This window comes from Lagopus leucura, unplaced genomic scaffold, assembly GCF_019238085.1.
Source record: "Lagopus leucura isolate 7727_CA_CO unplaced genomic scaffold, USGS_WTPT01 Super-Scaffold_1, whole genome shotgun sequence".
In the NCBI taxonomy this organism is placed as follows: Eukaryota; Metazoa; Chordata; class Aves; order Galliformes; family Phasianidae; genus Lagopus; species Lagopus leucura.
The window spans coordinates 29,600,712-29,624,275 of NW_024962250.1; the positions used below are offsets into that span (position 1 = coordinate 29,600,712).

The following is a 23,564-nucleotide window of genomic DNA, read 5'->3' on the forward strand; positions in this document are numbered from 1 at the left end:
CCCCTTTTTTTTTTTTCTTTTGCCGCCGTTTTGACGGCACATGGCTGAGATGAAAAAACTCTTTTGTTCCATAGTGCGAATGTTAATAGATTATTTATCCTGAACAAGTCAGTGATGGGTGTGACTTGTAGGTATAAGGTATGTGTACACCTGAGAGAGGGTGGGATGTTGAGTTAAAAATAATTTGGATTTAGAAATAATTTGGAAAAACTGCAATCACTGTTGTTGTGTGTACAGTTCACGTACAGAATAGCCCAGTTTGCTTATTGAATCTAAAATACTGCTGTGTTCATCACGGTGCAGATAATTTGAAACAAAAATATGTGGCAGGATTGCCACGGTGGGTGAAGATAATAGGGAAAATGGTCATCCCAAGGAATTTCTGAGCTATGTATAATGAGAATGCAGTGTATTCGTAGATAAGTTTTGCACATGTTCATTATGTTCCGGAATGAAAAGTTGCCAGAAAGTTTGAAGTGTGCCATATTGGATTTTTTTTAATTCATTGATTGTTTTTTTTCCTTTGTTTCTTAAGGAAAACAGAGAAGTGAGATACTTTGTTTGCTTTCGTTTGTAGTTTATTTTGCTGTGACTTTGTTTCATAACAACATTCAAAGTTTTGTGCTACTTCTAATGAATGAACTGTAACACTAATGATCTTCTACTTCAAAAGGTGTAGAATTCCTTGCTCAGTTTTCTTGAAGTTGAAATTTGATACCTTAACTACACATTCTTAAGTAACATTGTATAGTTTGAGTTGCAGATCACTTCCTGGTCTTTCAAGACCCCCCTGTAAACTTTACCTTTGAGGATGCTGTCTACTGTTGACAAGCCAAGTCAGAGCTGATCTCTCACATAACCAGCAGCTTTCATAAGTCTTTATGTCAAAAGCGTTAGTTTGAAGTTCTCAGCAAGTGTGCAGCATACAAGGTGCTTCAGTTGTAGGAAAGCAGACTCAGGTTATATTGAGGCCAGTAGCTGGTATTTTTTGAAAAAGCCTTTTCATGGTTGATAAAAGCATTAAATTTATCCTGGGGACTTGTGTTTACCGTGATTTTCATTAATTCCTTGTGTAAAAGAAGAGATTTCCTTTATGTAACTAATTTTGTAGGGGTTTTTTGTAGTTTGTTTTTCTAGGCCTTGATGGAAACAAAAGTAAAAAGCAAATATTTCTCGTGTTATAAAGATACATTTCAGCTAACTGTTAGATAAACAGTAGTTGTTGGTGAGCATTGTCTAGAACATAGGATGGCAGGGAGAAATGAAGCTCACTGAGTTCCATATATTTCAATAAGGATGAGGTTTTACGGAGAAAAGTTTTGGAATCAATGAAGTGGTGCTGTGTTTCTGTAAATTGATGATGCAGCCTCTTCATGTAACCTGGGCCTTTCGATCTCTCCAAACAGAAATCTGACTCTCGTTAAACTAATGATATTATTGCATCTAAAACTTCTCTGCTGAACTTACTCATCTGCTGAAGTCTTCGTAAAAATCTTTGTGAAAAAAAACTTTTTTATCTTTAACCATAAATGGAAAAAGCACACAGAATCAGCATTCTGAACACTTAAGTGTAGAAGTGCTGTGAAAGTTGTTGGTTCTGTTAACTGGTCTTTGACTTTTGGGGCATGGGTAGTGGTTTGTTTTTTTTAAGAGCAGAAAGTCAAGTTTATAAAAAAGTATTACTTTGTGAGTGGGACAAGGTAACTGTTGTGTTTCTGAACAGAGCTCAGGTTTTTATAGACTAAATTTTGGAAGGAATTAAATGCTTACTAATTCCAGAAAGCACCAGACATACTCCAGAGAAATCTGCCTTAAAGCTTTGATAGTCAAGGGGAAACTCATCTAAAAAATTCAGCTGAAGATGAAGTTGTTGGATGTTGTGCAGTAGGAACCATAAGGCAAATGGGTGCTTTTGCGGTAGTTTTCAGTCTTCTACTGTGACTCCAGAAAAAAAAAAAAAAAAGTTTGATACCTGTGAAGATAGAGATACAACACAGTACTTGGGAGTGCAGTTATTTTGGGCTGGGTGAATTTCACCTTGGAGGCAAGTTAATCTCTTAATATTGAACCATTTCATCTGATTCCTGTCTTTGTTGCTTCCTGATATTCAGCCTTACAGAATTTCTCAAACTACTACCTTGAGTGTTTTGTCTCAAGAATAGCAATAAATCTCGGGTGGCTTTTTTTTTCTCTTTTTTCCCTTCAGTTGCTGCCTGCACAGTGCAGAAACAATTTCAGCAGTTTAAACCAGAAGAACATCAGAAACTGTTGTTAGTAAGAATGTCATGGATGGGTGTGTGTCTGGACGTGCTGTTTTTGCTATTGTGTACAAAGACTGTCCCAGAGAGATGAGCCAGAGGGGACGATTGCCATAGCTGAATCTCTTCTTCCATACTTCTGTTGTTTGTCATTGCATCTGCTTTAGGTGCCTTGAACCTACCATACTGGCAATTTACACACTTTATTTTTTGCTGAATTTGAAAACCTTTTGCTCAGAAAGGGCAGCTGGATTGTCTTAAGGTGAAATGTGTGTTTCCCAGGGATGGGTTTGTGCAGACTTCATTGAGACTTTTCGTATATTCCTGAGATGATGTGTGTAGTGGTTAATACATTAGCATTAAACAGAAACTTTAATCTGAAATTGACGGGTCAATCCCTAATGGTGAAGTCTTCAAAATAAACAAAACTTGTTGAGACATTCTCTGAAATCTAACATGCTGGAACTTGAGCTTTGTGAATCTAGCCCCAGTTGATTGATCAGATGTTGTGATGACCAGCGTTGCTTCAGGAATCTAACTTAAGTGGCTTATCAATATTTAAGACAGACTGAATTTTACTGATGTAGTCAGTGGGGGCAAATAGAGAGGATAGTTACTGAGAGTGTTTAAGATGGATGTTCATATCTGGAGGCAAGACTGAGCCAGAATTCCTGACTGAAGTTAAACATTTGAAGTTAACTTTCTGTGGGTTGCTGGTACTACTTTAGGACAGTCCATGTTTTTTCTTGTTTCATCAGTGTTGCCTGTATGTGTCTGGACATGATAATTAGATGATAACTTCTTTTTTTCTGCACTGTTGTAAAATGGTTTCAGCTGTGGCTGTATTACCTGAGTTTATTCTTCTTAATTCGGTATTTATTGATAACTGTAAGATACGACCTGTTTTGGTTTCTGAAGGAGAAAAAAAGTATCTTAGCTACGTTTCTGTAAACTTAATATAGACTGGAACTTTGTGTGTGTGAGGGGGTTGGTAGGGGGAAAACTGCATTACAGGTGTTCTTTTCTGAGAGTTTGAGATTAATGTTTGAATATGAGTTATTGCATGCTACCATCGTAGCTGTGGTTGAGTTTGCTGATGGTGTAAACTGCTTGAAGAGCCTATGCTCCTTAAATGTTCAGGACAAAATAAAGCAAGAGCCACAGTGTCTTTAAATTTAAGTCTACATTTATTTTTCTGCAACTTTTTGTATTGTGTTATGGGCAAAAATGTTATTTTCATAGTAGTGCAGGAACCACATCTGTGCGTGTTTGTGGTTGATGGGAAATAAACAACATCAGCCTCAAAGAATATCGTAGTCTTCATGATCTTAAAAGTTTAGTCTCATTAAAATGAATAAGTAAATAAGCATGGTTTGAGTTGTCTGCTGGACTCTGATAGGGCCTAGCAAATCTACCCCTTATGTTAAGATTGAATGGTTGGGTTGGGACTTTCTGTTTTAATTTAATATTCCTTGGTTTTTGTTAATGCTTAACTTCAATGAGAAGCGGACTTGACTAGCCTTCTCACTCCCAATCCTAGGGACTTCCCTAATCCTCTCAGCTAGAATGTTAGTGTTGATACTTGCCTGGCCTTTCCCTCTGTGTAAATTTGCTGCAGGTCTAGGATTGTTAATTGTTTTCTGGCTAAAATGTAAGGTGAATACAACATTAAAAATAAGCACAAGGTTAAATTCTATTTTTCAGTTATAATTTATTTTCCATTTATAAAGCTGTGAGCAAATGCTTTATTTGAAATTTGTTTTCTCATCAGAGGTAGAGGAAGAAACTCATACTTCCAAGTGTTATATTACCATTTTGAAGATTTGCTGTCACTTACGTAGATGAACGCGAGTTACGTAGAACTTGATTGATTTTTTGCATCCCAAAATGAATTTTACACAAATTTTCCATGCTGAATAGCATTTCTTCTGTACTTTGCTGATACCTTCTGATATGCTGTTGTACTGAGGGCAGTCTTCTGAGTAATGCTTGATTTGGCACCATAAGTCCAGTTTGATATATGAACTATCATGATTACGAATTCACTAACAGTGTGCTGCCTGATTTGTGTGGCGCTGGTCAGTGAGCTCACTCACATCTCCCTTGTTAGTCTAGTGGTGTTCAATCAGTCAAAACTCACACAGCTCAATCTCTGAAAGAACTTTGGCCATGCCCATGCAGAAGTCACGTGACTAGCTTAGTGAATGGTGCAGTTTATTTGCAACAGATTACAGATTCTTTTAGATTGCTGGTGATAATTCACTATCTGCAGAGTATGTGAGGTTAACCAAGAATAATGCAAAGTGCATGTGAAGAACTAAGAGTAATACAGCCTGCTCCCAAGTGTGCTAGGTTATAAAACAGGCTCTGCAGAGATTACTGAGTTTCTCTATCAGCGTAGTGGGTTGTGTGGGCCTTTTCCAGTAGGTGTCAGTATAGAGGAGGAAGACAGGCTCAGCCTGTTGACAGATCCCATGGACCAGTGATGTCCTGTCTTGTCTGCAATGGTACTCTCTCCCATATTTTCTCTTGTAATCCATTTCATTCTATTTCTTACTCTACCAATGGAGCTTGAGTCACACTAGTCATTACATTTATTCTGATTGGCATAAAATTCTCATGCGTTGCTTTTAAAGGTATGGGATAAAAAAATTCAGAGTGCAGGGTCAGTGGTCGTGCCTTTGAGATGGTAGCTTTTGGGATGGAGGTGTGTTTCGGCATTATAATGGGCAAAAGTTCACCAAAAGATGGCATTTTGTCAAAAGGATGACAGACTTTTGGTCAGGGTGGCAGGTAAGCAGTTTGGCCCCACCACCATGTCCCCATCCAGGTTTTGTTCTTAAGAGTCAGTACATAAGATTCTCCTGTGTTGTGGACACTTAAGGTTGCCTAGGGACCTACTGTGGATCACAGAACTTGGCCACAGAGTCTCCATTTCTCTCCAACTTCCATTTTAATGGCACACCTGTTACACTCTGCTCTTATACCTCTGCAATATCTTATGCAATTATTACATGTGTGTGAAGGAGCTTATGGAATGGCCTTAACTTCACTACATGTCAGTAGAGAACTCGGTCAGCGTTACTGATTTGACTTCAGGAGTCTCCTTTATTATCTCTGTGTCAGAGTCTTTTTTAATACAGAAACCATTTCTGCCAATGTGGGTTTAGTCAGACTTTTCTGTGAAGTGTAGTACTTGTTGAATTGCATGTAGTTATGGATGAGTGAAGCTTAGCAAGTTTATGGGAGAAAAATATGCAAGTAAAACTAAATCATTGTTTTAACTTACTGGTTTAAAAACCTGTAAAAACAAACTGTAGCATTTCAAAAGAATGTTAATTAGAAAAAAAAAAAAAAAAAAGTTGGCAAAGGAAAAGAGAAGTTGTAGTTCAAATTTACCTACCTGCTTTGTGGTATAACTAAAAATGTGCATAACATGCAAGGGATGTTTATGTATTGAGAGCTTATATTTTGTGACCAAGTGGTCAGGCACTGGAACAGCCTCCCCAGGGCAGTGGCCATGGCACTGAGCTTGCTGGAGTTCATGAAGAGTCTGGACAGTGCTCTCAGACATATGGTCTAATTTTTGGGTGGTCCTGTGTGGAGCCAGGAGTTGGACTTGATTATCCTTATGAGTAGTTTCCAAGTTGGGTTACTGTATGATTCTTTCAAATGGCTGAAAGTACTGTTAATGTTGACATCTCTAAGAAGATTCTCTTTAAAATGAGATTGTTTAGTAACTTACTTTGTCCTTAACTTGAATTTCTGCTTTGTATAATTCGTCAGTGGTTTCGTTCACAAAAAGTCCTAAGGTCTGTATGAATGTTTCAGATGCTACCAAATTATTTGCTTGGCAATTAAAACCTTAGTTAGAGGCAGACGTGTTAAATAATGTTTTCAGAGATGATTACTTAAGGTTGATTTTTATGTACTATTTTTGATATTTTTTTTTCTTCCTGCTTTGCTTCCTTTTTTCCTTTTTCCAATCGGCAGTTGTACCAGGACAATTATGCGAGGACTTGCTAAGCGGAAAGTTTAGCTTGCAAAAGAACAAATTATAGGGCTCAAAATCACTTGAATTAAATCAGTTTAACTTGTGGAAAGTTATACTTGTTTTTGTTGGTTTTGGTCAGTTTAAGTTTATATGCTTGTATCAATATTCAGTCTTCATAAAAATGAGGAATTAAGTCCTGAGCAGATGATGGCCAGATGATGGAAGTGAAAATAAAGTTGTGCAGTAGCTTTTCTTAGCAGTGCAGTAGTTAGGTGAAAATTCTACTTTATTTTGTTTTATTTTATTTTACTTTTGGTAATGCAGTGATGCGTGTAAACATGGAGGAGGGACAATACAGTGATACACTGGGGAGTGTTACATTTGCCAAGAACGAGACTTTCGTAGACATGGTCAGTCTGAATATCTTACAGAGACAAATTGCTTTTTAGATTTTGTGAAAGCTAAAGGAGATCAGATTGATAATAGAGCCTTTTCCCTTGTAGAATGAATAGTTGAATTCATGAAAAAGAAGTATTAATGTCTAATCTGAGCCCAAACTAGTAATATATTATGTACATCTGGTGTTAAATGCAAACACTGCATTATAGTATTGAAGGAGTAAGGTTGTGTAGCAAGAGCGTAACACTGAATATAAAACACCTTTATACAAATATTGCTTTAATGTTCAGATAATGATTTAGATGTTGGAAAAGCTTTTTGAAGTAGCTGTTTATTTAATGTCTACTTTTCTTGAGATGCATTGTAATGAGGGATTATAATACTGGTCTTGTAAGAGCTCATTAACAAGTTTGTTTCATATTTTAATGGAAACATTCTTTTTGGTATACTTTGTGATTTGTCACTTTCGGATAGAAAAATAGTAATATACATAACTTAGAGGAAACTAGTCAATATGTCCATATAAAACTAATTTTTAATGCTGCAAGTAATATATAGAGCTACTTTAACAGATTTACATAGGGTAGTTTTTACATCTCTGAAGTATATAAGCAGCAAGGGTCCTAAGTTCTTAACTGTTAAAATTTGGCTATTGCACTTGTTAGGAATATATCATTTCTGTGATATGGAGCAAGTTTAAGAGTTTTTAACTGTTTTTTGTTAGTTCAAATAAGCTTTAACTACATGAGTATAGTGTGCAGCAGTCATGGATTCTAAACGCTTGTATGTTTCATAGGAGCATATTTACTTTTGAAATACTCAGAATTGCTGCTCTGAAAATAAGGCCCTGCTTGAACATGAATGTCACAAATACGTACTGATCATCAGTAACTGCCTAGCTGTTCACGTACTCCAGATGCTAATCTAAGAAGGCAGTTACTGATTTCATAATATTATGATACCTTCACCTCTGTGTTTCTCGTTAAACTCGCTTGCTTGCTTGCTTGTCCTTTCAAAACCTTGAAATCTGGAGAATTGACTTGAGTACTGTCCTTGTGCTTGTAGTTTGACTGATAACTATTCATTTAGTTTGAAAAGATGATCCTGAAAGGTTCCTTTCAACCTATAACATACACATAGCCTTGATTCACAGAATAACAGTACTTTCGCCAACAAAAATTGAGCTGTCATTGTTCCTCTAAACCATCCTGTATTGCTAGCCAGAAGAAAAGTCATCTTAAAGGTAATTATGTGATGCTGTTGAGCTCAGAATGTGCTAAAACTTTCTTACTTAGGTGAGTGTTTTGTGTAAAGTCAGTTGATACAGAAGATGGTGCCTCATAGAAATTTGCAACAGTGCAACAGAAAAGTAATTGTACCACTATCCGTAATAACTCGGAATTAATACAGGTTGGTCTGGGATGTGACTATCAGCAGGCTTTATTTTTTTTTCTTTGGTGTGTGTTGTGTTTGCTACTCAGATAAGAATGAAATATATATGTTGTTTCTGTCAGTAACTTATCCAATTGTCTTTATTAGTCCTGTTACAACCCAGGGATCACAAACACAGCAACTGCAGAAGCATTATGGCATTACCTCACCTATCAGTTTAGCTGCCCCCAAGGAGATTGACTGCATGCTTACCCAGAAATTGATTGAAACCCTTAAACCCTATGGTGTATTTGAAGAGGAAGAAGAACTGCAACGCAGGTGAGTGAACATGATTGCACCAGTTTTCTCTTATCTCAACATTCACATGGTTAACTGCTGAACCCCAAGCACGTTTGCATTCTTTTAGATGCTTTTTTAAAAGCTTCCTGAAATACTGAATTTATTTTCTATCTTCAAGAGCAGTGTGTTAGAATTAAAATAGCCTGTAAATATAGGAGATTGGCTTGCATTTTTTTTCCCGTGACTGTTTTGTTCTAGTTGCTCGTCTTTCTTTTTTTTTTTTTTTTTTTTTTTTTTCCTTGTTAATAAGCTTGTTAGAATTTTTTTTTTCTTGCTTTTCTTTAAGATTCATGTGGTTTAATCTGTTTTTGTTTTTTGAAAGTGTGTAGAATCCATTTATCTAAAATGTGTGTAAACCTTGCATGCTTGCGTTGCTTCAAAACTTAAATTACTGAAATATCCTTAAGGAAGAAAAAGTGGTGTGACTATTTTAAGAGTGCCTTTGTTTCATTGTAATTATAGATCTCATCTCTAGAATACATCTACAATGTTACTCTAGTCAGTTCATTGTATAATGATAATCAAGGTCTTAAGAAAGTGTTACTGTGCTATTATGTTCGTGGTCTGTGATTCTGCTGTTCTATCAATAGGATTTTAATTTTGGGAAAACTGAACAACCTGGTAAAGGAATGGATACGGGAAATCAGTGAAAGCAAGGTATGGATATATTTTACTTGAAATAATTCAGTCTAAGACTGCTGTATCGGGATATTTTCAATATGTATTACCAATTATAAAATGATGCATCATAGGAGAAGAGAACTCTAGTTGTTTTTTTTTTTTTTAGCTGTTTTTGTTTTGAGCATGTTTAGAGTTGTATTCATTCTCTGTGCTTCTTTTATGAAATGGGCATTTAGACAAGTACAAGGTTATTTAAAAAAAAAAGAAGAAGAAAGGACATTATGAAAGAACAAAGCACATAATGTACAAGTTGTTCCTTGGAAACAAAATAGAAACTGGATCTTGACTGGTGTAAAATCTGAAACTACTTGAAGTTCATCCAACATACTTTATTTTATAGTTTGTTTTCAATTTCTTTGTCTTTTGCTGTGTGACTACCAGTGAATTGTAACATAGTGCATCCTATTCTGAAATGATAACTGTCTTTGGCCACTGTGAAGCTGTGGCTTTAAAAGTTCTTTAAACATACAAACCTGGGAACTTTAGTATCTTTATGATAGTAAGTGGAACTAAACAATTTTAGTGCAAAATAACTTTTCACACAAACACAAACTTACCTTAAAGAATGTAATTTTGATGTCTCTGAATGAAAGTAATGTAATAAACATTGGTACTGTAAATGATATTTTTCTGTTGCTTTAAATTTAAATGTCATAATTTTGAAGTCAGCTTAAAGTGCTCAAGCATTAAGAAAGGTGAGTTGAGCATCTGTAATATTTTGAAGCTCCTGAGGTATAGAACTGCAGAAATGATTACCAAGACTGAAGCAGTAAAGTTTAGCATAGTTGTGATGTTACAAATAAGTTTCATAAATGCAAAATGTACTTCTCTTTTAATCCGAAACAACGTCTGTATAAGGAGTGAACTGCTATTCAAAAAGATGTTAATCTGTAATAACATGAATTTTATGGATATTTTTCCTTTTGTAATACATGTGCCATTATAGTTTGCTAAAGTAAAAATAACCAATTTTATTTGCTCTGTTTAGAATCTTCCACAGTCTGTAATAGAAAATGTTGGAGGAAAAATTTTTACATTTGGATCCTATAGATTAGGGGTCCATACAAAAGGTAAAATTTGCATTTGTTATAAAAACTGTTCTATGTCTGAGATAGTGACATATCTAAATGTCGTGCTGAAGTGTTAGATTTTTGTCAGCCACTAGTTTTCATTGTAAGTTAAAACATGGATCTATCCATGCTCTTGTGGGTTGGAAAAAGCAGGGAGGGGGGGAACACATGGGAAGTTGCTAAAAAAAAAAAAACAAGAAGGTTGCATACTTGGCTTCTCATGGCTTGTTCGTTTTGAAAATTATTGCAAATATGGCAAAATAAAAGGATATATGTGTTGTGTGTTTCATGGCATGAACTTTTAAAAAGTCATTCCCAGTCAACTCTGGGAGCAGCTATAGAAAGAAAAACTAAATTTTGCTTTATTCTAGAAGAAAAATCTGACTACTGTTGGCATTTCATGTGTGTGAAGTGTGAGTAACCTACTTGCATCAATGAACACTTCCAGGTGCTGATATTGATGCCCTGTGTGTTGCACCAAGACATGTTGAAAGAAGTGATTTTTTCACATCATTTTATGAAAAACTGAAACAGCAAGAAGAAGTAAAAGATTTGAGGGTATGTGATCTACTTAATAGAGCTGACTGAAGTGATAATGTTGGGAAGTGCAAGATGGTTCCTTGAATAAGTAATTGCAAATTTGGTGTCAAGGCTTGCGTGGATTTTTAGTTAAACTGTTGCAAAATGTATCAACATATGTGAAATATTTAGAGATTCTTGCAGTGTTTTTTTTTGGTTTGTTTCATTTACTGGATACAATCGTTTCAAAGTCTGGATGACAGAAGAAACTCCTGGCCCTGTGTTGTAAAATTTTGGCTTGATTTCTGTGGCAGAGGCAAATGTAAAAGTATTCTGTCCTGATCTCTTTCAGGCTAATTTGTTTTTGATGAAAGTTTTAAAAACAGTAGCACAACGGTATACTTTTTAATGTTGTGCATATGTAAACCATTACAGTGATTGATATTTACTAGGTATTTTATGTTGTCTGTCAACTGTGATTCTGAAAATCGAGGTTGCATTTTTAGATGCTTGTGCAAGATGGCCATTGTGTAAAGATGAAGATTTCCCTCTGAGGAAACAAAAAGGCAGTAGCAAAAAAAAAGAATGTTGTTCTCTATTATACGTGAATGACAAGCCTTCCTAGATCAGCCTGGGAGTTTTAATTTTTCATAGAGTGAGGTTGGAGTAGAATTTCTCAGCTTCAGTTCTTCCTCCTTAGATGAAGGTAATTGCTGGCAAATGTTAAAGTTCTTTGGTTTAATCCGACTTTGTCCTAAAATAAACTTGTCTGTCTCTGCAGTGTTCTCTTGCTCCGTGCATCCCATAGTTAGTAACTCCATCAGTGTAGTGCAAACATCTGGTGGTAATGCTACGTGCGCTGAAACTACTGTTCTAATGCTTTGGTGTCTGAACTCTTTTTAATAATCTGGCTTTCAAAATTTACTATAAATTTTTTTAGTTGTGATTCAGACTTTTACAAAAGCAGTTCCCTGCATATTTGCGTCTACTGTAAAGTTCAGTTCAGGAAGATGGTATTCCTAGCAGATTGCAGAGTAGGTACAATATTTCTTTTTTTTTGCTGAAGATGCTATTTGTTTGAGTATCTCATTAATGACCCCATTTAGAAAAGATACTTGATGTTTTGGTTTTTTTTTTTTTTAAATGGGAATGAAATTGCTTTTTGTCATTTCTCATGTAATATTGGTTGCAGAAATAATAGAAAATAAGGTATTTGTTAAAATAAAAATCTCCATAGGTTGTCTTAGAATATTTAGAGGAAAAGGGGAAAAAAAGAAGCTTGATTGTGAGCTACAGTGTAGTGAGGGGAAAAAAAAACGTTGGACCTAGAGGTAACATCATCTGAGCTGGCTAACGTGAATTTGGGTTGTAAGTTAAATCAAGGTATCTGTAGTGCATAGTAGATCAGTGTTTAATTCCTCTTTGGTGGAAAACATGTAGCTAACAAATAAAACTGGAAGCAGAGGAAAGCATCTGTATATGTGGTATTTCCTTATGATTGTTCAGATCTACTGGCTACTGCTTGTTTTTCTCTATACTACAAGTAAAATACAACTTTTTTTTTTCCCTAGGCTGTTGAAGAAGCTTTTGTCCCAGTTATTAAACTATGTTTTGATGGAATAGAGGTAAAGATTTTACTTTTTATTTTGGTAGAACGTGGTTAAAGCAAAATTTCAGCATTTCCTTAAATAATATTGGTGAATACAAATTCTGTTAAAGTGACCGTACTAAATTCATATTCACGTAGTTGACAACAGTCCTTGGTTGTGAAACCTCAAAGTGCACTTTTAAGACTAGCCCTTCTTAGCCTGCTTAAGAAGTTGTGTGAAGATCTCCCCATTCCTTTTTTTATTCTTCTTTTTCTCTTACCCACTTGTATTGATTAGTTACTGACCTATGGGGTACCAGTATTACTGTTGACAATAATTTAGATCATAAATTTTTTCAGTAGGTTTTTTTACTTTTAGTTATTAACTGCTCAAAGCTCAAATTCAGATGTGCTTTAATAGCTTATACTAAAGGAGAATCTTAGGAATGTGTTGCTGAAGGGAGTTAGCTAGCCCCTTCACCCCTATGTCTTTGTGGTTTTGTTAAGGTGACCGGAATTATTGCTTCTGTCCGTTTTGTCTGTAGCCTCACAGATTGGTTCTTGTGGAGCAATAAACTTGCTTAACCTGATTTTTACTATTTTGGGAAGTGCTGAAGAAAACTATTCTGTTTTCTTAGAGTATACTATAAATTTTTTTCAGACCATCTTACAGGCAGCCTGTCACTTTCTTGATGACAAGACATGATAGAAATATACACATTCATATACACAGTTTCTCAGAGGTCTACTTGAATAAAACTCGAACTGGTGGGTGTAAGAAGGGTTTACAGTGAGGAAAAAATACCCCAGCTAATTGTCTGACATGTTACACAGTTTGAAGAGTAACTGTAATTAGGTGTAGCATTGTAGAGCTCATTCTCTCCCAGTGTCATTTGGATCTCTTCCTTGCAATTATAACCGTCCTTAGGGTACTGGCAGTTTCTGAATCTCAAGAAGATGATGAATCATCTCACAATTCCAGCTTTATTTTTTGTATTTTCACTGACATTTATGTAAATTGATGCTTAGCTGGAGAGATGTACTTATTCCAAATTAGAGAGATGTGCAGAGGTATGTGATACTATATGGTAAGCTAGAATATGATTTTTCATTTATTTCAGACAGTTTATTACAGTTGGACACCAGGAACATTCTTCTGGATAACATTTTCTATTTACTTAGTTCAAATATTCTTACTAAATATTGAAACTTGTCATAGATATTGTTGGTTATTTGTATTCTTTTTTTCACTCATGTTCTAACAAATGTTTGCTCTCTCTCTGTAATATTGAAAAGTGAAAAGGGGGGAACTAAAAGGACTATTTACTATAAGTGTAATAGTATTTAGCTCTGCTTCACTCATCTGTAAATGATGGGATATGGTGGCTTAGATTTATGAGTGGAGACTTAACCCATATTTCTGACAGTACATTAAATAGATCTCTTGTCTTGAACAAACTCATGATAAGAAGTTGTCTTACGTGCAGGTGTTGTTTCTGATGGTTTTGTTTGTGTCAAGTACATTGGGATTTGAAGATTTTTCTTTAGTTTTTCTTTAATAATAAAGGCAGAAGGTGCCAGGAGTTACTTTCTCTTCTGTGAAGAAAACATTTAGATCTGAGGGAAATGCCTCAATGATCAGTTATGTAGTGGGCCTCAGTTATGTGGTGATCTTGTCAGTTAGATTTTAAAATTTTCTGTTAGTTTGTTTTATACTGGTAGCATATATTGCTTAAAATAAGAATAAATATTCTTGATTTTTGCTTTTTCCTGTAGATAAATGATTTGGTTTTTTTCTTGCCAAGAAATGATACAGAGTAGGCAGTTCGTTTCCTGATTTGGAATGTCTTTATTATTGAAGAACTTTTGAGCTGCTAGGCCTTCTAATGGTCATAGTAGTTTATTTTGAAGTATAGAGTGATAGTTGCTCAGAAATCAATGCCTTCTATTTTATTATCTTGGCTCATGGGCATCAGATGCATATGTTGGTGGTCTGGCAGTAGAGGTGGAACTCTGGAGAATATTCAGTTACATTTTGTTGCCATGTGACAGATGGCAGTAGAGGAACAGTTCTGATTGGTAGTGCTTTAGAAGCGAAGGTGTGAGACTGTCTTCCATGTGGGGAAAAAATGTGAAGCCGCATTCTGGATGACCATGCAGATTTTTACGAGTGTGGCATGCAGGCTCTTGTTCATCATTGATGAAAATGCATAGTTGTGTAGTGACTGTGTTGAAAAGTGTTTTTTAACTGAGAGTCTTTTCTGTCAAATAATAATATTGTGCTCTTTGTATCTGTTGTAGTTTCTGTGGAAATAAATAGGAGGCATTGCTTTTGGAGCAACTGACATAGTATTTCCAACTGAAATAGAAGCTTCTCCTTTTTCTGTAATTTGGTGACAGTGTCAACTATTTCAGTTCATTCTGGCTTACCTTTTCATAATTCACAAAATTCTGCTGTGCCAGTATTCTGGACCTAGAAGTGCTATTTGTCCCTCGAGGATTTTTGTACTAACAGTGGGCATAATTTTTATGCACTGGTCTTAATATATATTTTACCCTCTTGGAAAATGAGTCTTAAAATAGACAAAACATCTAAAAATGGTTCATTTAATGATTGTGAGGGGTGTTACTGTGTGTTGTTTAAATAGATTAGTTGTACTAGGAAGAGTGCTGTACTTAGTCAACTTCATGAAAATGGATTACAGAAGAGAAGAAGAGCTATCTAATGTTTTTCTATTTTTTTCTTTGTTCAAAGATTGATATTTTGTTTGCAAGATTAGCGCTGCAAACTATTCCTGAGGACTTAGACCTCCGAGATGATAGCCTACTTAAAAATTTAGACATTAGATGCATACGAAGTCTTAATGGTATGTATACGCAAATTTTATACAGACTTTGTCAAATCTTTTAATAAGTATCTTAGATTGTTTGATGTATTAGATGAGTTGCAGACTTAGGTAAAAATGCAGGAACTCCATATCAGAGTTGTTTTTTGTCAGCCAGATTTTTATGAAGCTTTTCCTCTCAATTGAATAAATGATGCCCTGTAGAAATTAATAAGACTGGAAGACTTCTTAATGTATAGCACTACCTATTTCTATATAAATAAAGATGTCTGCATTTTTAAAAATTCTGTGTGTTTTAGTATGCATAAACTTATACAGAATCACTTCAAGGATATCAGTTGGGGATCTCAAAATTCTCCCAGATCAAGTTGGGATCTCTAGTAGTTTACCAGCTTGAAAAACTTACGTTTCTGTAATATTACATCTTAAAAAATACCTATTTATGGAGAGGAGACTCCAGCCAATATGCAACTTGGCACATGAGAGAGAGGAGCACATGTATCACTGGTTTCTGTACAGTCTGAACATTTGATAATATCAAGTGAAAATTGTACATTTTTGGCAATGGGGTGCTAGGATTATCCCAATTCCCATTGTTTTGTGAAATCCTTGTGTGGTTTCTAGAATTCTTGTTTGTCTTTTCACATTTTCCTTCTATTCCTTAGGAGAATATACAAAACTTTTTTGTTGTTGTTTTTGCTACCAGCTCTCTGCAGCTTATATTAATAATTATTATTATTCCTTTAATTCCTTTTAAATTCCTTTTAAATACATCAAGTAATATAAATGCATATGTAGTAATGATACAATGAATATGTTGAAACGCTGTTCTCTTTAGCTTGTTCTTGTCATAAATTCCTGCAAGCTTTGACTTTAGGCTTCCAGGCTTTCTGTGCTGCTGTAAAAACAAGATGAAAATTATCAAGTAACAAAATAATCAAGTTTTCAGATGCAAAATAACAGTTTCAAAGTCCCAAATAAGCTTCTAACGTGCTGATCTAAAGTTTGACAAATTTTAAGGTGGGAGAGAAGAAGAGGCAAAAAAAAAAACACTTGAGGCAGCAAATGTAATAGGTTTTTTTGTATTGGCAGGTTGCCGGGTAACCGATGAAATTCTGCATCTAGTACCAAACATTGACAACTTCAGGTTAACACTGAGAGCTATCAAACTGTGGGCAAAACGTAAGCAGTTTTATTCCAGAACTTGTGAAGTTTTCATTAACTCTTAAGGTTGCTGATAACTCTCTCTTTTTTGTCTCTTTCCTTCTCAATTTACAGGCCACAACATCTATTCCAATATACTAGGTTTCCTTGGCGGTGTTTCCTGGGCTATGCTAGTAGCAAGAACTTGCCAGCTTTATCCAAATGCAATAGCATCAACTCTTGTACATAAATTTTTCTTGGTGTTTTCTAAATGGTATGTTTTTTTAAAATTTAGTTTACACTAAAATAAAATTGTTTTGTAGACACTAAATTTTAGTCCTGTTTTTATGGTATCTTTTTCAGCTGCTACCAGATTAAGTTAATAGTGATGAGCATTGTTCTTGCTGCCAGAAGGTAGTTAGCTTGGGTTTTTCAATAAAAGTCATCCAACAAGTTTTTTCTTAAAGTAACTGAAACAAAAATATTTAGTTTTTTATTAATTTTCTTAAGTATTTGTTATAAATCAACATTACCCTTCATCCTTGTATGGCTAAATAAGAACAGGCATCAGAAATCTGAAGTCTTTTGACATTCAGATACTGAGATGATGGTGAAAAAAGGAATATCAGTAAGCTGGTATAGGCATATAACTTAAATGCAGTTCAAGAGAACCAGTGACAAGTTTTTTTGTTGTTGATTTTTATTTTTTAAATTTTGTGAATGTGGAGATGTAGGTGTTTGGTTTTGTGTTACTGAGATAGTTACCTTAGAAAGCTGGTTTGTATAACTTAGGGGAACAGTGGGTAAGTTCAAAGTAAATTTAAAATGAACTGGATAGAAGTATACTTAACAGGTTACGAACACTGCTTCTCCTGAAGGAACATCTCTGGAGACTGTATTGTTCACGAGACATGGACATACCTTTAGAATCACTGCAGCAAAACGTACCTTTATTTCAAGTATAGCGGCTTTTCCTTAGTTCTGTAGTTTTGCTGTTCTGAATTCATAGGTTTTATAGCCTCTGAGGATAGAGCATATTGAGTCTGATACAAAAAATGGGTTCTAGGCTCTATTTGTGCCTTACACTGCTGTACGTTTTGTATGTGCATTCCATAGGAGCATTAATTTATGAATACCAATTACCTGCTCTCTGCTCTTTATAAGGAAGATTAGCAGTGCTTGTGATGGTAAAGACATCTAGAGCATAAGTGGTATTTTTGTGTTTTAGTGTTTCTTTCAGTACGGTTTCTTTTTGCAATTTGATTGGAAAATTCTTTCGTATTTAAGTGCGTATTCTTTTTAATGATGCTACAGAGCAATTATCGTGCTAGCTGCTTTTGTATTTTGTCTGTGGAAGGGCTAGCATGAAGATGGATTCAGTATCAGTTTTCATTGAGGAGAATTTATTGTTTACTTCAGTTACCTAAACTACTTGTTTTAAAGTTCCAAAACAATAGAAATTAATTGTTCTGATGTTCTGGAGAAGCCTATTAAAGCTATGATGTAGTTCAACACTAGAAGTTATGTGAAGAACTACATTTAGTCCAGCTTTGTCTTGAGAAAATGATACTTGAGAAGAGTTAAGAAGAGTCACATTCAGAAGTATTGTTTGTTGAACATACGTGGTTGTATCCAATAGTCTTATTCAGTGCTACAATCTTTTTGAACAGGGAATGGCCAAATCCAGTGCTATTGAAACAGCCAGAAGAATGCAATCTTAATTTGCCTGTATGGGACCCAAGGGTTAGTGTATTATTTTTTCCCCTATAAGTCACACTGTACAATAAATTCAGTTGCTTAAAGAATAGTAGGTGAACTTCATTGTAGATTTAATAAAATCAATATCTGGGTATGTCTTCTCCATAGTTATCTGTGATTCTCCTGAATATGCAGCAAAGCTTAATTTTGTAAACTTACTGCTTGAAGGACACTTGCTGAACAATGTATTTTTTACCACAACTTTTGTAACAGGTGTTCTTAAGTATTCAGTATAACTAGATATGCCTTGCAACCGTGCATTTTTGAAAAATTACTTAAAACTTTTCTGTCAGCCTTAAGGTCTGTTAATTTTTGCAATTTTAGTGAATTCACTTTAATGCAACGATCACAGTTGGGTGGGCTCAGTTATACGTAACTGCATATGTAAACGTCTCTTCATCTTGAACCGAAGAAGATCATATCTTGATGTCTTAAGTTTTTGGTTATGCTGTTTACAATCTTTGTAGCACCCATATTGAAGGCTTTAGACATGAATATCCTTCAGGTAGTCAAAGAAACAGTTTTCCACTGACACATAGTGATATTCAAAGATTTCTATAGAGGATAGTGTGGATGTATTTAGTGGTGTTTTACCAATTTTAAATTACTTAATGTTCAATTCATCATTTTGGGGCAATAGAGTAAGCACCAGAGGTTGAGTTTTGAAACTGTTAGTATTTTAAATCTGTTTTTTTGACTGACAGATGTCCACATTTAAGCAGTGTGAGACAAAGAATATTTACTGTTATCAACTGTTGTTACTGGGACAGTGGGTTTGAGATCAGTATGTGATACCACAGAATTGCCTGTGCAGCTAGATACAGTGGGACAAGTTATGACAGGGCTTTATCTTTACTACCTACAAGATTGCTACCCTAATGCCATTTTTAATGTATTCTGTGTGTGTGCATGTGTGTGTGCGTGTGTTGTCCCTCCTTTTTTGTTTCCCTGTGTACTGTTCAATAAAAGATATATTAATGCAAGCGTTGCTTCTCTCAGGATACCTAGAGCCTCAGTTGTTAGGCTGGCTCTTTATTTTCCATAATCCAAGAAATAAAGTACAAGTATTTTTCACAATGTCTGAAAACAGTCATTCCTATGAAGATGCTCATGTGGTGATGAAGTATCCTTGTTTTGATGTAAAAACAAGCTAGTTTCTATTAAATGGAATGAAATGGTTCTTTTCAGTTGGTATTTCTGGATTTCTGCATCTTATGTGCTGACAGGTTATAATCCTCCCACAACACTGTTTCAGAGTAGTGTCCTTTGTCAAAGCACTATCCTTGTATTCTAAACTTTTTCTGAACTATTTGTAAATTTGCTTGGCCAACAGACTGAGATCTCTTAGAACTTGACTCAATATTAGCAAAGGGAGAAATCCAAATTTGTTAACTTATCTGTATGCTTGAAGATAAACTGATTGGCTGTTGTTATGTATAGGTAAACCCCAGTGATAGGTACCATCTTATGCCTATAATTACACCAGCATACCCACAGCAGAACTCTACCTACAATGTGTCCGTTTCCACACGGATGGTCATGGTTGAGGAATTTAAACAAGGTAAGTATTTATCTTATGCTCTCTATATAAATGTGTTCAAAAAGATTTAAAATAGTTCAATTTTGGGTATACTTTTGGGGTGGAGGGATATTAAGTAACTTTGTAATGTGAGAATCTATTTTGAGAGATGAAGTTAGTCTGTTACACCTGGGTGGCTTGATGTTCTAAAGTCAGCACGGAATTCTGTGGTTCAGTCAAGAATTCTTCTTAACTTTTAGAAACTGAGGGTGATTAATTAGTGCCTAGTGCGCTGAAAATCACATCTTTGATTTTTAGGTTTATGTTTATGGCTTGTGTCCTGCCACATAGATTAGTAACTGCCATCAGGTGGGATTGCTGACCTTAATATAAGGCAATGTATGTAAGGCTTTTTCTGAATTCGTTAGTTTATTCTATTCTATATCTAATTCACTAATTATATTAGCTAAAAGATAATGTAATCAAAGCAAGAAGTAGGTACAGAGGGGCAACCACCGGTAGTTCTCATTGGGTCTAGCTCATTTTCTTATTGTTTCTTTGCCCCGTCATCATAAAAAAAAAAAACAAAACAAAAAAAGACCCTTGCACGGGTGATTGAAAAAAAGCTTGTATAGATGATTGAAGCAGTGAAAGGCATCTCTTTGGAGTGAACATGGAGTGAACTCTGGTGAACATGAAAATTTAAGTTTTGCTGTGTACGCTACAAAGAAAACAAAGATGTAATCATCAGTCAGAATTAATTTTAATTTGAGCATGTTTTTTGAAAAATTATCTGTAAATAATTACTTAAGATCTGAATAGAATGTAAAGCTCATTGGTAGATTCCTTTTGAATTTGAAGGGGGAAAATTGCCTACAATAACATCTGTTAAGTTAATAAGCTGTTTTTCTGTGGATATAAGATTGTATTTAAAAAAAAAAAAAAAAAAAAAGCTTAAATGTTTTTCTATAATTTAGGTCTTGCTATCACAGATGAAATTTTGCTGAGTAAGGCAGAGTGGTCCAAACTTTTTGAAGCTCCAAACTTCTTTCAAAAGTACAAGTATGTATTTTATGGCATGGCAGAATATTTAAGTTTTATCAGTTAAAATACTTAATGATGCTCTGTAGTGCAGGATCTTAAATATATTTGACATCCAATAACTGTTTTGTTAGGATATTTCTATATAGGAGAAAATGCACTCTTACCCTTTCTCTTAGAAAATGAGCCAGATGATCGGATACCCTTTGTGTCTTTAGGGTGTAATTCAGAAGCCTGTTAGTTTGTGACCCAGTGTTTAGAATTTCACTATTTAACTATAGATTTGGTATGTTGCCAATAAAATTGAAGATAAATCCACTGGTTTGACTGGTGTAAAAGTTATCTATTGGTTTCAGTAAGCATTCTAAAAATGGGTCTTGCCTCTCAGGAGAATCAAGATGATAAAATAATTATGGAGGTCAATGTTCAAGGTGAATACATACTTGATACTGTGTATTTTCTTTTGTCATTGCAGACAACAGTTTACTCTGATAATAAAGCATTTTTGCATTTGTGTTGACTCACTACCAGATGTACTAGCTACTACTGGACTTTTTTCATTAAAGCTTAAGGCTTTTGGCTCTTTATTAATACATTTTCACATCTAGCTTTGCTAATTTTGTAATGTTTCTACAATAAGAGGAAAATTGAAGTTCACACAACGTTTTTAGGGTTTCTAGTAATATACTTGCGGGGCAGAAGCTTGTTAAATGTATATTGATGAAAGTTGTATTTTTATAATAAATATGAATTATTAAATATGGACTACATCTTCTTTGCCCTCAATTGAAATTGGAGACCCATTTTTCTTGAATCGAAATCAAATATATTTTACAGCTGTTTCTGTGCTGGGTGGTTGGTTGGTTATGTACTAATCCAAACAAGATTGAAATATACAGTTCCCCCATTAAAAGAGACTGATGACCTTCATAATGTGTCTGTGTTTTGTTTCTATATCTTTTGCATGATAAAAGCTTTAAAATATTGGATGGCTTTTATGTTATAACTTAGAGGTAAAATTTGAAAATGCTCAAAGGGGCACTGCACAGTTGTTATTTTTTGAAGTTAAAAATGGGCGGCAGATAAATTAGTTCGTGCTCCTTCTAATATCTTTATTGTAATATTTTTCCTATTTTTGAAAGAAACATTAAATGTTACTTGAAATAATCCCAATTTCATCAGTTTTTTTTTTTCTTTTGTGTATCAGCTGTAGAATTTTATCAGTGCCACAAAAATTGCTTTTGCCAGCACTGAAGATTCAGATTTTGTGCGCAAAATCTTTGTTTTTTTTTTCTCTTTTTAACCGTGTATGGTATTATAGAGCATGTTTTAATTTAAATTACCCAAGATGCCGTCTGTTACATCATAGTAAGTTTATTTAAAACTTTGGTTAGTAAATGTTAGAAAATAAATAATTATATGCAGTCATAAGAGTGTAATAAATATGCTTTCATTGGTCAAATCTCCATCTGAAAGCTAGGTATATATTTTTCTGCCCCCGTTCATCCTCTTTTCCTATTTAAATTGTGTGTGTTATTCACTTGTTCCTGCTGAAGCTCAAAGCTATGTTTAGTGTTCTTCTGGATAAGGGTAAATCTGATTCTTGCTGTAAGACAAGCTTTTAAATGCTTTTAAAAGCATTTCTTCCCTTGAAGGATAGCTTTAGTAGTCTCTGTCACTCTCCAGTAGAAATTAATTGCTAAGCATTAATTTTGGTCGTAATCACTTTTGCTCTATTAGCTTTGTTTAAAACTTCAAGGATGTGTAACTAAAGAAATCTGGAGGCTACTGCATACCTGCATGGCTGAGTAGATTAGAGATTGCGAAAATATGGAAATCTGTGTTAATTATTTTGATTATTATTATTTTTTTTTTTTTTTACATCAAGAATTACTTGGTGTGAGGGAGTTGTGCTTTCTCCACTTTGTGTGGTTTCTAAATTCTGAGATAGTGGGAAAACAGTAATGAATTATATTGCTGGCTATAATAATTTGCAGGGAAATGACAGGGATGATTTCAGGCGGACATAACATCACTGTGAACTGTTTCACGAGAATGAAATAATTAGAACTTAAAACCAAGAGGTCAGTGTGGTGATGAGAGAAATACACTTGAAAAGCTCTTATGCTTTTCCTTTATTACCAGGGTATATCCTGCTAAATAGATAAATATGAGCATAATTTGAAAAGGTTTGTAGCCTTGATAGGACTTCAAAGCAGTGGGTATATTGTAGGTGTAAATCCTGGGAAGTTTAGTACAAATAAAGATGAACAAACAAGTTCATGTGCTCTTGGGTTTTTCAGGAAGCCTTTTGTCTCTTAAAAATACTTCACTTTTATGTGTGTATACAAGTCAGTTTCATAATGTCTGTGTTCAGTTGCTCTTAGGAAAACTAAATGCTGATGGGGAGACAGTGGGAAAGGATAAGTACAAATTTATTTTCAGAAGAAGTACTTCCAACTAATATTATGTTTATCTTAGGTGAACGCCATCAGGAGGTTTTCTGTATTTTCATGTATTTTCTGGAGTAGAGAGGGGAATTTTCATATTTTCTTATTTTTCAATTAAATGTTATACCTAGCACTATCCTGGCAAAAATATCTAATCATCAATCTTACTCTCATAAAGAAAGCTTTTTTTCTGTGTTTATCAGCTTAGCTGAGGTTCACAAGTGTGAAATCCATGTTTTGTTTTTGGTTTTTTTTTTCCCCTGAACTTTTTAAATAAGTCTGGTTTTGTACTTATTACCTGGAAAAATGAGTTTCCTCAAACACTTGCAGTTTTGTCTCTGATTCTCTGATAGAAAACATCAAAAAGATTAACTTGTCTTTTCCATTAAATAAAATCCATTAATGTAGTGATAGGTAATAATGTAGGAATCTTTTGTATGATAGTACTATTCTGGTGCTCCTTAGAAGAAATCTGTATTAGAAATGAATGACTTATATGGAATTCGAGAAATGGACCCTTATTCTCCTCTGTGGTGTTTGAATATTTTTTTTAATGCTTGTTTTTTT

At 34.7% G+C, this 23,564-nt stretch overlaps 1 protein-coding gene across 5 annotated transcripts in view; it reads left to right on the plus strand.

Annotated features, from left to right (window-relative positions):
* Positions 1 to 23,564, plus strand: part of PAPOLA (poly(A) polymerase alpha) — a 38,932-nt gene that overhangs the window by 1,172 nt on the left and 14,196 nt on the right. For all 5 annotated transcript variants that reach the window (XM_042866689.1, XM_042866432.1, XM_042866518.1 and 2 more), the window contains exons 2-12: positions 8,191 to 8,361; positions 8,973 to 9,039; positions 10,052 to 10,133; positions 10,582 to 10,691; positions 12,224 to 12,277; positions 14,996 to 15,107; positions 16,179 to 16,268; positions 16,365 to 16,503; positions 17,900 to 17,972; positions 19,428 to 19,548; positions 20,484 to 20,568. In XM_042866689.1, the coding sequence (XP_042722623.1) occupies positions 8,191 to 8,361; positions 8,973 to 9,039; positions 10,052 to 10,133; positions 10,582 to 10,691; positions 12,224 to 12,277; positions 14,996 to 15,107; positions 16,179 to 16,268; positions 16,365 to 16,503; positions 17,900 to 17,972; positions 19,428 to 19,548; positions 20,484 to 20,568 (1,104 nt within the window). The remainder of the gene's footprint in view (positions 1 to 8,190; positions 8,362 to 8,972; positions 9,040 to 10,051; positions 10,134 to 10,581; positions 10,692 to 12,223; positions 12,278 to 14,995; positions 15,108 to 16,178; positions 16,269 to 16,364; positions 16,504 to 17,899; positions 17,973 to 19,427; positions 19,549 to 20,483; positions 20,569 to 23,564) is intronic.